The sequence below is a fragment of the Taudactylus pleione genome, unplaced genomic scaffold, assembly GCF_031769625.1.
Source record: "Taudactylus pleione unplaced genomic scaffold, aTauple2 ptg000238l, whole genome shotgun sequence".
NCBI lineage: Eukaryota > Metazoa > Chordata > Amphibia > Anura > Myobatrachidae > Taudactylus > Taudactylus pleione.
The window spans coordinates 6976215-6991736 of NW_028284640.1; the positions used below are offsets into that span (position 1 = coordinate 6976215).

The 15522-nt window shown below is 43.4% G+C and overlaps 1 protein-coding gene across 2 annotated transcripts in view; it reads left to right on the forward strand.

The window, feature by feature from the left end:
* The window catches only part of EIPR1 (EARP complex and GARP complex interacting protein 1), a 280792-nt gene that overhangs the window by 181850 nt on the left and 83420 nt on the right, over positions 1–15522 (forward strand). For both annotated transcript variants that reach the window (XM_088479510.1, XM_088479511.1), the window contains one exon: positions 15054–15153. In XM_088479510.1, coding sequence (XP_088335636.1) covers positions 15054–15153 — 100 coding nt within the window. The remainder of the gene's footprint in view (positions 1–15053; positions 15154–15522) is intronic.

Genomic DNA, 15522 nt, shown 5'->3' on the forward strand with positions numbered 1-15522 from the left:
ACCTCCCTGCCGAGTTCCTTCAAAAACTGTGTGCAAGTGTACCTAAAAGAATTGATGCTGTTTTGAAGGCAAAGGGTGGTCACACCAAATATTGATTCAATTTAGATTTCTCTTCTGTTCATTCACTTTGCATTTTGTTAATTGATAAAAAAAAACTATTAACACTTCTATTTTTGAAAGCATTCGAACTTTGCAGCATTTTTTCACACCTGCCTAAAACTTTTGCATAGCACTGTACATGTCATTGAATGACTATTCCAAATGATCCTTCTTTCTTACCTATGAGGATTTTTTCCTTAACAGTTCCTAATAATCCCCTGAGGTAAGAAAATGAGGTTGTCCCATTATGGCCAATATGTTGTTTAAATGATTTCTTTACCAAGTGGAATCCATTTGCAAACATTTTCCCACCTACATAAAAGTATGTATTAGAAATTATTTTGCAGATAGTTTTGTAAACCAAGTGCAATATATCACACACCGCCAGTACCTGGTATGGTCTTAATGGGTGCTGTTTGTCTGTGCCCCATGCTCTCGGGCAGTCTACTGCTTTCCAACCCGGCCAGTGTCCTGACTGCTTCAACAGGGACAGGTGTGTGACACTCAGGTTTTTTTTTTTTTTTTATATCTGTGGTCATTTGACCGCTTGTGTTAGTCTGGTCCCATACCTATAGATTGTAAGCTTGCGAGCCTTCCTACCTATATATCTGTCTGTTATTACCCAGTTTTGTTCTATTAATGTTTACAATTGTAAAGCGCAACGGAATATGCTGCGCTATATAAGAAACTGTTAATAAATAAATATTAGAATATCCAGCAGTATTTAAGAATCTCTCTGACACCATGAAGGTGCCAAATTATTAGACTTTCACACCTAGGGCCTGATTCAGAGATAGATGCTAATGTGATCGCAGCTGCGATTTCATACGCAGTGCAGCTGCGAAAATATGCTAATGTGTGCAAAGATCACCCGAGCATAAAGACGCCCACTGCTGCCTTCTTACCTACGTGCAACAATGCATACCTGCGGCGTAAATGTCTGGACCATTGGCGCACATCGAGAGGCCATCTTGCCCTTGTGGAAGGTCTGACCAGTCGCAGACTAGGCAGCTCTCCTCGCACGCAGAGGGCCCTCATGCTCATATACAATCGCAGTGGCTAATTTATGCACACCCATAAACTGCGTTCTACGCACAGACACGCCTGGGTTTTTCTGTCCACCCCCAAAAGCAGTCCACCTGTCACTCACTTTGCAATGGATTCCTATGTGCATCCGTAATCGTAATTTGCTTCTCAGCCAAGGGAGTGGGATCACTCACAATTTTGCCTAAGAACACAGCCATGAATAAAGAACGGTACCAAAACATCCTCCAAGAGCAACTTCTCCCAACCATCCAAGAACAGTTTGGTGACGAACAATGCCTTTTCCAGCATGATGGAGTACCCTGCCATAAGGCAAAAGTGAAAACTAAGTGGCTCGGGAACATCGAAATTTTGGGTCAGTGGCCAGGAAACTCCCCAGACCTTAATCCCATTGAGAACTTGTGGTGAATCCTCAAGAGGCGGGTGGATAAACAAAAACCCACAAATTCTGACAAACTCCAAGCCTTGATTAGGCAAGAATGGGTGGCCATCAGTCAGTATGTGGCCTAGAAGTTGATTGACAGCATGCCAGGGCGAATTGCAGAGGTCTTGAAAAAGAAAGGTCAACACTGCAAATATTGACTCTTTGCATAAACTTAATGTAATTGTCAATAAAAGCCTTTGACACTTATGAAATGCTTGTAATTTTACTCAGTACCATAGTAACATCTGACAAAAAGGTCTAAAAACACTGAAGCAGCAAACTTTGTGAAAACTAATACTTGTGTCATTCTCAAAACTTTTGGCCATGGCTGTACTCCTATTTCTGTGTTCTACTGCTTATAGACACCTGCCCCAATCATAACACTTAAGTATTGATCCTATTACAATGACTTACAGTAGCCACACACACACTTTCTCTGCCTACTGTAATTGTTATTCTGCTGCCTACTGTATATCAATTGTTTCCTGCATCTCTTAGATTGTTAGCTCATTTGACAGGGCCATCTTTGCCCTCTGTGTCTTGTCATTGTACATGATTTGCTTCTACTATGATCCCCTTGCTCAGAGTCGGATTTAGACCTCAGGGGGCCCTAGGCACGATACCGGTTTGGGGCCCCCTCCTTCAAACAATTCATAGCACTATATTTTCATTCCACTATTACTATCCATGTGGGAATAGTAACCTGTGGCAAGCGTACACTCTGGGCCCCATTATCTGAACCTTGCTCCTCCCCCTGTTGTCGTGGGTCACAGATCCTGCAGCCCACTTCATTTTAGATCTAACCCTACCCTCAGACAGACCCCCACCCCTCACAGCACAGATCCCCCTGCAGCTCAGATGCCCCCTCAGCATAGACCTTCTTCCCTCACAGCACAGACCCTCTCAGCATAAATTCCCCTCACAGCACAGACCTCCCCTCACAGCAGACCCCACCTTCCCTTTCAGCACAGACCCCCCCTGCCCTCACAGACCCATCTTAGCATATAGACTCTCTCACAGAACAGACCCCCCCCCCCTCCCCTCACAGGTCAGCGCCTTTCTCCCCACCAGCTCCAGCAAACGTACCTGTCTGGCATACCACAGACCTGCATGGCTCTTCGAGTAGCTCCAGCTGTCCAGCCTCCTTGAGCCACTGTCACTGACTGCGGGCACAGCGGCGCCCTCCTCACCGTGGCGCTCCATTCATCACTGGCAGCATCCCCTTCCTGCCTAATTATAGGGTCGGCCCCGGCTTTCAACTGCGTCTCCTCCACCCCCAGGGGCAGGGCCTGGGACGTGCTGCTACAACTACATTCACTGACAGTATCCAATAACAAAAAGGTGGAGGAGCGCTGCACGCACAAACATCAACCAGATATTCCGTTTATAATGAAGAATGTAATACACATATAAAAAAGGTATCAAAATGCTCTTAATACATGTTAATGGACATATCATATACCTAGTGATGTCTCACATAGCAAAAATAGCAAAATAAAACATTTGTATAGATCTGAGCACTGTACTAAATAGCAGCATAACTTGAAGCAGGTAAAAGAGACAACAATAATATACAATAATGTAGTCACTTGTGAGACTAGAGGAATGCGTCCATATGATTGGAAAACAGGCGGAAGGGGTAAGCCTTTAGCGGATGAGGTTACTGCGTTGAAAGGAATGACAGTCCGCTATAAATAAAGTGCAGTTGCCAAAATAAATTCTGAGGCTTGGTCCAGATGTTTAAAGGGCGGTATGAAAGTCCCAGTGCAGTATAAGAGTTCAGTACAGAGTACTCCACAACTGTCATTCCTTTCAATGCAGTAACCTCATCCACTAAAGGCTCATCTACAATAAGGGACCACCATCATACAGGATTGCGTCTGCCTATTAACCCCATTTGGTTATTATACAAGACTGTGTGACTACCAACTGTAATATACCTGTGGCATTCAAACCATCATTTGCCATTATAGAGAGGCTGCAATAGGAAAAGGGTTTTTTTTGCGATTTACAGTGTATTTCCCAGATGCTGAAATATTATGAAGCAACAAATTTGTTTGTGATATATTTTAATCTATGATGACATAGAGGTACATTCAGATTCCTATTCAGGATATGATTTTATGAATTTATACTCAATTATATGATCTTACTAATCAGCTGTTTTGTATTAAATATGTTTATGCACTAAATCCATTCCATTTTCTATATATTTCATATTGTATGGTTTTCTTAGCACTGTATATTTCCATTGACAGTATATCACACTAGGTGAAGCGGCTTGGCGAGCAGATAGCACCTGATGTGCGCAGTTTCAACAAGGTGGCTGGTGGGAAATCCGGGGGGGGGGTATGCGAAACTGACAATAAAACAGCTTATCCTTAACGCGTTTCGCCACGATTAACGGCTTTCTCAAAAGGCAGAATAAGTTGTCTGTACACACAGGTGGCTTTAAGTAGCATGCGGTAGAACTCAATCATATGTCAGTGATTAATCAATTAGTTGACATCATATTCACAGGTTTAAAGTGATATTCAGTATATTGCTCATTCTAATCCACTACTACCATGAAAATAATACCACTTAACATAATTCCAACATATAACAACGCATAGTATCACAACAATTAATATTCAATAAATGTATTTCACATAGTAGTTTAATTTAATGCTGCAAATGGAGAAATATTGAAAAAGCTATTTTCACTTATTCAGAAAATATATTTATAGCTTAATTTAAAAATACAAGTGTCATACTACAATACTATTGATCTAAACACACTCAATTGATTATAAATAAAACTAATATTTTCTACATACCCACACAAAAGGACTACCTGAGACATATATTAAAATAAAAATATAAATATATACAGATGAGGAAACACTATATAAGAAAAGAAGAACAGAGACCAGTTTCCTGGAAGTACATAAGAAGATAAATATATAGACCAAACAAACAGGTCTAGATAAATCCATATACACAGATAGATGTTCTAATACTACAATACGATTGAAACAATTATTGTTGGTATATTAATCTATATTATTTCATTTTATATATTACTGTATGGAAAAACCTAATCGTATTCCCATACATATGATGATAATCACCACTACCCAGCATTACAGCCTCTCAAGTGCTGTTAAGATGGGAAAAGTGGAAATATAATCTAATAGTAAAAAAGCACAACATGGTATAAAAGATTAATACACCCAAGTTGAGAGCAGGGTAATATTGAGACACACAAACTATAAGTAGGAAGAAGGAAATTAATTAAATAAATTCTAAATCTATTGTCTCATTGAGAGCCTGTGTGCTCAGTGTCTGCATTTTGAGAATCCATGTAGCATCCTGCCTACAAAGATGTCTGAACCTATCACCACCCCTCGGCATATTCAGAATTTGTTCTATCCCAACCACCTTGAGACCACTAAGATTGAAATTTGTTATCTGATGTACAGTTCCTATGAATACTATAAAACTGGCTCTTTGGAACATTATTGAGCCGTTTTATTTTATGATTACTTGTGTATGGAATAAAACTAGATACATATACTATTTTTCTATAGGTAGAGAAAGAGATTTTATTCTCTATCACTTCTTATGCAATATCCAAGTAATTTAATTTGTGAGGGGTGACACGTGTGCGTAAACTATAAACCAAAAGTGTTATTATTCAAATAACTAATAAAATCCATAACTGAAGATACATCACCATCCCAAACAAGAAATAAATCATCTATGTAACGACAGAAGAGGACCAGATTCACAGCGAACTCCCCACCCCACACGAGATCGTCCTCAAGACGACCCATGTAGAGATTCGCGAAGCTCGGTGCGAATCTAGTCCCCATCGCGGTGCCAAGTGTCTGCAAATAGTGACAGTAATCAAACAAAAAATAGTTGTGACATAAAATTAAAAAAATTGATGACAAAATAAATTCACACTGTCTCTCTGAGATACCACTATCTTGACTAAGATACCAGCTCACTGCTTCCACCCCCTTGTCATGGGGGATGTTGGTATAGAGTGCTTGTACATCACAATTCACAAATAGTTTGGTTTCCATGGTTTCCCCTCAACTAGTTTGATAAATTGCGTGGTATCAAAGATGTATGATCTCAGAGAGGCAGCGTGTGGTTGGAGAAAGTGATCAACAAAAGCAGATAAGTTCGATGTGAAACCCCCAATACCTGAAATAATGGGTCGCCCCTGTGGATGGTGCAGGGATTTGTGAATTTTAGGGAGGTGATAATATATGGGAGTGATCGGATGTGAGGGAAAAAGAAAATGAAATTGTTCCTTGGAAATTACATTATTTTCATTGGCAGAAATAAGGAGAGATTTGAGTTCTCTCTGAAACTGTGCCGTAGGGTCAGATGAGAGACTGGTCCGACAATTGTCTTTTAGCCTCCTTAACATAATCTGCAGTGTCCTGAATGACCACACCCCCTCCCTTTATCGGCCATTTTGACAATGATAGATGTATCATTAGTAAGAGTTTTGAGAGCCCATCTCTCTTTGGCAGATGGAGTGAGTGAGCTCGGGTGTGGCTTATTCTCACATAGTAGCCTAAATTGTTCAAGAGTGGTAAAATAAAATGTTTTGATGATACTAGTTTTGTGTTGTACTGGAAAAAAATTTGATTTAGCTTTGAATTTGTGATCTTTATGAGAAGCAATATCAAAAAGAAGAATTTCGTCCTGATTGTCATTTGTATATAGTTCATTGCTCACGAGGAGGAGATCATTCAAAATATTGACTCCAACCTGAGCTGTATCATCTAATACTATAATTTGACCTTCCTCTTTGTTCCTATCCATCTTTTTGAATGCAAAATATCTAGATCTACATAAGCTTCTGATGTACCTATTGAATTCTATAAATAATTCAAAAAAGTTAGCTGTTGACGTGGGGGTAAAATTAAGACCTCTAGACAAGATCCGAACCTCATCATCGCTGAGATTTTTAGAGGATAAATTAAACACTCCTTTAGCATTCATTGGAACCTGTGACTTTCTCCCTCCTCTTCTACCTCTAGCTCTTGATCTCTGCTTCTTTTGGGTGACGAATATAGTAGTTTGATGTGGTTTCGATCTTGGAATTGTTCTAAATTGGGATTTGGATGGTCCCTTCCGTCCATCCTTTTTTTTCCCTAAATAAAGGGGTTTAGGGGAAGATCTACTTTCCATTGTTCTCTCACTAGTCCTCCTACAATGGTTCGGCCTAGTGTCTTCCAATAACATGTTGTTAGGTCTCGCTGAATTATTTCTATCTAGCCATGAATCACATCTGGGTATCTTCGGTATATAATTGGATCTAGAGGAATACAGTTAACTTTTCATTACATAGGGGTTATCTGGGTGCCTTCTAGTCTGGAATTGTTCCCTCTCAGGAAACCTACGTTTGTTATGGTATGTCCTAACCATATCTGTATTATCATTGCCAAGATCCCTAGTAAATTTGCTTTCTTTTCTCTCTCTTATTTCTTTTTCATATTTATCTAACCGGGTATTAGTAAGTACTTCTCTCTCCTTATAGTGTGATTCCTCTTTAAATTTTTAATGCCAGTATGTTTGTCCCCGACTCCACTCTCCCTGGCTCCAGGGACGGATTTTGTGGGAGCCCGGCCACGGGCCCCTTGGGACCCCCCGGGCCCTAGGCGGCCGCCTAGGTTGGTTAGCGGTAAATCCGGTCCTGCCCTCGCTGCTTAATAGGTCTGCGATTTATAAATAATGAGTGATAATAAGAACAATAACAATGTAGGCCTTTTTCCTATCTATTTTAGAGACATAGGGATTGGCTATCATAGGCAACACAAAGTCGTTTTGACAGCCTTACCCATATTGCACTGTTGACTAACAACACATTGTGATGTGTATGTTTCAGCAATTTAAGGCAATCCATGGACATACTAGTCTTTGTAGATGAAAGAGACTACCCCTGCTTTGCTAGCATTGGGGCACTTATTAGCAACAAGTTAGATCATTAAGTGTCTCCAAATATTATCGTTACCAGCCAGTACACACAGATTGAATCCATTTTTCTATCTGCTGTTCTGGAGAGATATTGTACAGTTGGTGTGTGATAGACGTACAGTATCAGTTAGTACATCTTTAAAATGTGCGCGCATATGATCAGAGTTTCCTTGCATATTGTCAGTTTTAGCAATCTGATCAGCCATGTAATTACTAAGAGAGACTGGGTCATCAGAAGCAGTATGGGCTTTGCTTTTAATGATAACTACCTAATTTGGGAGCAGTTCTGCATGCAAAAATCATTCAGTATATGTGCCATTTCCAAAAGGCGCGTTTGCTGAACTAAGACACTTCCTATATTCCCATATGGCAGCACTGTAGTTGTATGCCACTCCAAATGAGTACCTGCTATCAGTGTAGTACTGTGTGTACCATGTACTATTAATGCTGCTGCTTGAGCTGATGTTACATTTGGTTAATGCACAGCCTCTTCCAAGTCACTGTCACTTACAATTGCATACCAGCTCCAAGGCAGCCATTTCTATCTATATACAATATTTAATCAGTATTAAAAATGGGTAAATTGATTAAACCTGTTCTAGTTCAGTTACTGATACTTAATACTTTTTGTGTGTAATATTCAGGAGTTGGTATGTAGATCCAGTGTTTATGAATACAATATGTTTCATGTTACAATATAAGTAGGTTTGCTACTATCATGGTTATTACTTCAGCCGATATTGTATAGGCACATAGGCAAGCAGAAAGTCCCTATGCAACCATGTACTGGTAGTATAGTGTGCTATACAGAGCCAGATTAACAATGGGGTGGATGTAGCTCCAGCTCCAGGCCTCCACATAACAATAGGCCCATCATCATGACAGCATGATGATAACTAGCCACCAGCTGGCAATATGGTTGGCTATAAATCATGTGTTAAAAAAGCAGATATTTTATGGGGTGTACACGCCCACATGGCTCTAGCCACACCCACACAGCACTGATCACACCTCCTCTGCTTCTCATAATAGATTGTAAGCTTGCTTATTTCTGTCTGTTTCTACCCAGTTTGGTTCTATTAACGTTATTTCCATTTGTAAAGCGCAATGGAATATGCTGCGCTATATAAGAAACTGTTAATAATAATAGTCCCTTGCAGGGGCTGGCTGTCAACTTTTAGCCTGGGGGGCAAATGCATGCAGGTGGCCCTTGCAGAGGAGTAGCGTGTAGCCAGAGTGCCCGGAGCAAGTGCGTGTACTACGGTGAAACCCCCCGCCCCTCAAGTGTTCCAGGGAGGAGGCAGGTCCATATGGGATTAATGTAAAGTAAAAATAAAGATTAGGGGCAGCCCCCTGTAGTGGTGCCCATATGCAGTGCCCCCCTGTGCCCCACGAGAGGACCCCCTTATGCAGGCCTCCAGTAGTGCCCCCAGTAGTGATTCCCCCCTATGCAGTGCCCCTTATACAGTGCCCCCAGTAATGGTCCCCCCTGTACAGTGCCCCTTGTGCCCCAAGTAGTAAGCGCCTTATACAGTGCCCCCAGTAGTGGTCCCCCTTGTGCCCCCAGTAGTAAGCCCCTCATATAGTGCCCCCAGTAATGGTACCCCCTATGCAGTGCCCCCAGTAGTGGTACCCCCAATGCAGTGCCCCTTATATAGTGCCCGCAGTAGCAGTCCACCCCCCATGCAGTGCCCCCAATAGTGGTAACCCTTATGCAGTGGCCCCAGTTGTAGTCTCCCCCCTATGCAGTACCCCCAGTATTGCCCTTTATAAAGAGCCCCCAGCAGTGGTCCCCCGATGCAGTGCCCCCAGTGGTAGTCCCCTCCTCCCTATGCAGTGCCCCTAGTAGTAGTCGTCCCCCCTTGTAGTGCCCTCAGTAGTGATCTCCCCATCTACCCCTTGTAGTGCCCCCAGTAGTGGTCTCCCCTCTTGTAGGGCCCGCAGTAGTGGTCTCTCCCCTTGTAGTGCCCACCCCCCAGTAGACACACGTAATACAAAAACAAAATAAACAATTACCTGAATCCCCGCTCCCGCTGCCGCCATCCGCTTCTCCGTCTGTCCTCCCAGGCCGGCCCGCTCTGCATTATGGGAGAGACGTCATGACGTCTCTCCCATTACCCACTGCAGGTGCCGGAAAATGGAGCGGCTCAGGCAGTGGGCACAGCAGCAGTCAGTGATAGGTCTGACAGACTCTCATTGGCTGCTACTTAAAACAAACACACAGCTGCCGGCGCCCGCGGCTGTGTGTTGGTCAGTCACTGTGTAGCGCTGACCGAACTCCGTCCGGTCAGCGCTACATGCGCGGTGCAGGCAGCTGTGTCACAGAGACACAGACTGCCCGCGGCCCGCATGGCGCTGTCGCCCGGGGGGCACATTGCACCCTGCCCCCCGGCCTAGCCCGCCACTGGGCCCTTGATCATTTTCAGCCCCAGGCCAATGTGGCCCTAAACCAGCCCTGATGGTTTTTGTCTATCCTTTGAGTTTATGTAAGAACTCCCAAAGCATGACCAGATTTATCATGACAAAAAGAGAGTATTGTTATCCTTGTCTTCAATTTCTAAGGCACCAGAAAGTGCCTGCAGCGCTGTACATGGGAAAATAATAGTACACATTTATAAAATGAATACACAATACAGCAATATGCTATGAACAAACAGCTACGAGTATGAACAAAGAACTACGGGTTATGCACCTATGCATCATAAAGGCATGAATGTAATTAGCAGGACAAGTCACAGACACAGAAACACTGCTGCATAAGTCACAACAAGCACTAACAAGGTGGACAGAAATGAGGCATAGGGTAGAGGACTATGGAGCTCATTCAGACCCGCTCGCTAGATGCGTACGCTCACTCCCAGCGTATGCAAATTCGGCTAAGTGACGGCATGACAGGCGATCGCATGGCAAGGCATAAGCACACCCACCATGTCTTGGCGTGTGATCGCTTTGTGTATGTAGACGCCCACAAGCCTGTCTTAAGAAGCCCACTAGTGCAAGTCATCTCCAGGAAGTGCATGCAAGCATCAGTACACCGGGTACCATCGGCAGCGAACGCAGCGCTTAAGGTTGCCTATACCCTGCCTCAAGCACTGCGGTCACTTCAGAGTGAAATTCCACCATGTGACGTGTACTATGACACTGCCTGTTAATTATGCACGCCTCTGAAATGGCGTTGAGACACTCAGGCACGTCTGTGTTCGCACCTCCACTCCCCTGTTTCCAGTGGTCAGCCCCTATCACCATCAACAAACGACCTCTCCTGTCACTCACTCTACTGGACAGTCTATGCGCAGCAAGCGAACGCATCCCGATCCCTCACATTGGTTCTCGCACGCGCATTGCGATGCATGCGCAATGCGCATGCAGGATATTTTGTATAGTTTCTTTCAAAATACTTTGACCGTGGCAAGTAATGATTAACTGAGATGAGTGAAGGAGTCATGTACTTTCTGGGTCCATTGTACCACTACTTTAGTCCACAGAGGAGCCATGACTACGTTTGACTGCTAAATCTGAGGTGACCATATTAAGTTATTTTGACTTGTTCAGTCCTCCAATTTGTCTGCATTGAATAGAGCTCTATGGGCTGAGTAGCTGATGGCTTTGTGTACCTGCCAAAGTAAAGGAACACACTTTTAGGGTTGATAGACTGCCTCTGTATTGAAGGGTAGTGGTGAGGGAGGTAGTTACAGCGCCCCGGCATCTTAGGAAAAGCCAAGATACTGGGGCGCTGTAACTGTGAGCAGCTCTGCTCCACCCAGCTGTTACAGGCCGCTGCAGCCCCCATAATGCACATCGCTCTGTTTTAAATTTAAAGGGATAGGCGTGCCAAACGTGACGCCATGTTTCGCTCTAAATTTGAATCTCCTTTCTATATAAGGAAGTCTCTGGGCACTGTTCAGTGTCAGAATATTAGGTTCACTACCTGATCTCCAGCATCTGTTCTGCTAGAACTCCCAGTGTACTTATCAGTGTCTTGATCAGGTCCGTCTGACGAATGTCCTCGCCTGCTCCCTTGGTACTGCTTCTTATGATTTCCTGGTTCCGACTTCTGACCTTATTCTGTCTGTCCTCTGGTACCGTACTGCCCTCCTGGTTCTGCCCTGTTCCTGTCAACCATTCTCCATAATGCCTCACGGCACCCAGTTTACTACCTGCCTTCAGTACCTCCAGAGTTCACCATCCCCGGACTAAAATCCCAACAGGAGAACCCAGTCAGGACAAGATGCCGACCCTCTCTCCCCCCCAACCCTTCTTTAGTGGTGCCTAACCTAAAACTCCCGGGGTGGTGCCTAACCCTAAGTCCCCACCCCTCGCGGCTGTGCTAAGATGCCCGGATTTACCTCGTTCGGTCCGGCGTCTGTTTGTCTTCTGGCATCGGTATTTTTACGCCTACCTTAAGTCCCCCGTCGGGCTTTAGCAGTCGGGATATAGACCGGCAGCATTTAGTCCGCCGGTCTATTAACTACATCCCCCAACACTGTACTTTAGGATCACAATCAGAGAGCCGCGACCTGCGTATCGGGCGCAGCAAAAGCCCAAACCCCCTTGCAGACGTCACTGGTGAAAACAACTGATACGTTAGACTCCTCGCGCCTGCTCTGGGTATTCACAAATCCTACAAGTATGGCCAAAATCCATAATATCCCAGCGAGAGTTGTGACACATACCAAGTAACGATATATAGGATGGATGAAGAGCTGAGAGCCAGAAACTGAGGGCCTGATTCAGAGACGGACGCTCTGAAAGGGCGCTCGCTCTGCATCAGGGCATTATTTTTTTTTTGGAGCGGCCTCCTGGCCGCTCGCATAGCTGTGGGTGCCCACCCACAGCTATAGAGAGCGGCCAGGTTGATGGTCGCGATGGTCAAGACCATCGCGACTATCGGGCTTGCGACGAGACCCTTGTGGTAGGGTCTCGTGGCCGTAAGCCCTAGAGAGCTTCTGGCTCTAATAGAGCCGGAAGCTCTCCCACTGACATCACTGGTGATGTCAGTGGGCCGCCCACAAACGGCAGGCATTCGCTTGGGAACACCTCCGTTTGTGAAGCCACCCCCCGGCCACGCCTACCAAACGGGGCGAGCTGTCAATCACCATCGAGAGCTACGGAGCACTCGTCGCTAGCCGGGTCTCGAGCATGCGTACGACGGAGCCGGCTCTGTCGTGCGCATGCCCAGTGGGTAAACATCGACCCGGTTGCGAGCGCTCAGCGCTCGCGACCGGGTCTGAATCAGGCCCTGAGAGCCTTAAATGTTTTTATGCTGTATGTTCCCTCATTTCTTCTCTGTGACCCTTCTGGAACACTTTGAACTGTTTAAGATACATCTGTGTTGCTAAATTAGATCAGGCAGCAAGTCATTTCTATAGACTTACTATTTCTTAAGGTCGTTTAACTTGTACAGATCAAATATCCCTCCTAAGGGAAATGGTTGTGCCAGACTTTCTCTGGTGCACAGGTGTCATTTGTCAGTATAATTGGATATATCCTCACCATATCTGTATCTATCAAAGTGTATATAGATGTACTTTTATAGCATAAGCAGGCGATTTAGAAAGAAGATAAGTAATATTGTATACTGTAAATATAGATAAGATACCCATATGTATTTCAGATATTTGCATAATTATGCTAATTTACTCAACCATAATTCATTCCATGAATATAATCAACCATATATTTATCAAGCACACAGCACTTACTGATTATAATAAATCCTTTATATCTGGGGAATTATTATTCACGCTGTCATAGATCATTTAAGCTCATGGCTTTTGGACAGGGGATATCATTTAAAACAAAACTCTTGAGTATTCCAAAGAGGATACCCACAATTACACTGGAAAAAGTTAACCCCAAGCAGTCAATCCTTTCATTTACTTTCATGAACTGTTATACTGAGTGATCAGACTTAAAAATGGAGACTTGTGACCGATTCTTTTCCAGATCCCATTCTCGTCACCAGAAGTTTTTGTGGAAATCACAGTCTCTGAGAGAGAGATCCTCACTTATGGTCCATAAAAAGAGTCAAGTCTGTGATATATTAGTAGCAAGGGCTCTTGCCTACCATGGCCTGAGAGTCAGAAAGTGCTGAAGCCTCAGTGCACAAGGCATCACCCACCCGGTAGCCTCCGGCTGAAGTAGTGTAATGGAATCCACCTGGTCTGTATAATGTAAAGTGTGCCCCTAAAAGAATACATTAATTTGCACGTGGTAGCACTGTGGCTACAATTAACGCTTAGCCTCACAGCACACCCGTGTCTCTCTGTATGCCGGCCCGGCCCCCCTCAATTAGCACTATTACCTCCCTAACATTATACTTATAAAAGTCTGAACACCTTCAATTACCGCAGCTCTCAGCCCCCTGTACGAGCGCGCTGTACCATTACATTTCTTACGGTTAGGTTAAGGCCAGGGACATGCAGTCAGGGTAGGCAGGGGAGGCAGAGCCTCCCCTTTCATGCTCCCTCCCCTATCATACTCCCTGTCATGCCCCAGAATTTTGATATAAAAACTGTGTTTTTATACATGTGTGCCTCCCCAGCCATTGACATCACTGGTTAAGGCTGTAATTAGGGTTAGGCTAAAATAGGACTGTCAACATTATGACTGTTGACATAACGAACAGATCGACATTATGTCAGTGGCGACATTGTGAATATCAACATGTTCTGAACATGTTGACATTATGGTGTTGACGTGTCATACCACACCCATATAAAAACATATATACAGAAGTTACCCTCTGACCATTAATAAGCAAAAGTCCATTATGTGACAAGTGGTGATGTAACGGTCATATATTGGATTTAATAAAGTTTAAAATGACTAAGTGCAATCTTTTTCACTACAGCAGCTTTATGTAAAGTAATCCTGCTTCATTCCTTTGCAAAGGACAGCAGACGTGTATGGGATTTAAATTCCATACCAGTTGACTTTATATATGTGCCCTGTGATGTTGGGAAAATGTGTACATGCATTTTTATGCAATATGTTGTCATTTAGTAAATAAATAAAAAAAGACAAATTACCATTATGTTGAAGACAGAACAGGTCTATGAAAGGAACAGAGTGGGACAGTGATGTTACAGATGTTATATACTTCCGATAAGGTTTTTCCCTATTGTGATTTCTCTTTATCTGGATTAACACTCTATACTTACACTTAACGATGTCCGAGTGTCACTTCCACTGTTTGTGTTTCTTTATATTCTAACAGAGAACGTGATCAAGATCTAAGAGAATTCTATAATCTGAAACTAAAAAGAAAAAAAAAAACCCAGAGCACTGAGTACATTACGAGCAGACAGTCATTAGATGAGCGTTGGTTTTGGAAGATAAAGATAGATGACCTGACTTGGAATGTGTAAAATACATGTTGAATGTTCATTTAACTTTTATGCCCTAAACAAAATAATATCTAACTATATTTACGAAGATGTATGTTCTATAGAGTTTTGTGCATTCGTCTGCATTTTACATAGTCATGCTTTATTTCCTCTAGTGTTACTTGGGAACCATTGGGCGATGGGAAAAAAGTGATGTCTCTGGCCGATAACTACATAATGATCTGGGACTTACAAGAAAGCTGTACAAAAGCAGTGGTAAGTCACTCGTATAGACAGAAGCTGGCTTTCTTGCTGTGTTGTACCAGTAAATGTGTTTTTAATGCGTAATCATGTGTAGGTTCATAGTAACTTTTCCATATTATAATGTAAGGCATTTCTATTGTGTTCTTTTCCTTTGCGTATAGTGCAATGTTTCCATACTAATAATAAAATAAACAAGCATTTCGGGCCCTCTACAGGGCCCGTACCATCTTCCAGGAATAAAAAGCTCCATAAGGGAAAAAGTAATCTTCAGGTCACCCTAGGCCAAAGCGAAGGGGGACCCCTTGACAGAGGTATAGCGTGGAGCCCAGTGGCGTATCTATAATGTGTGCAGTGTGTGCGGGGCACACAGGTCCCCGGGTC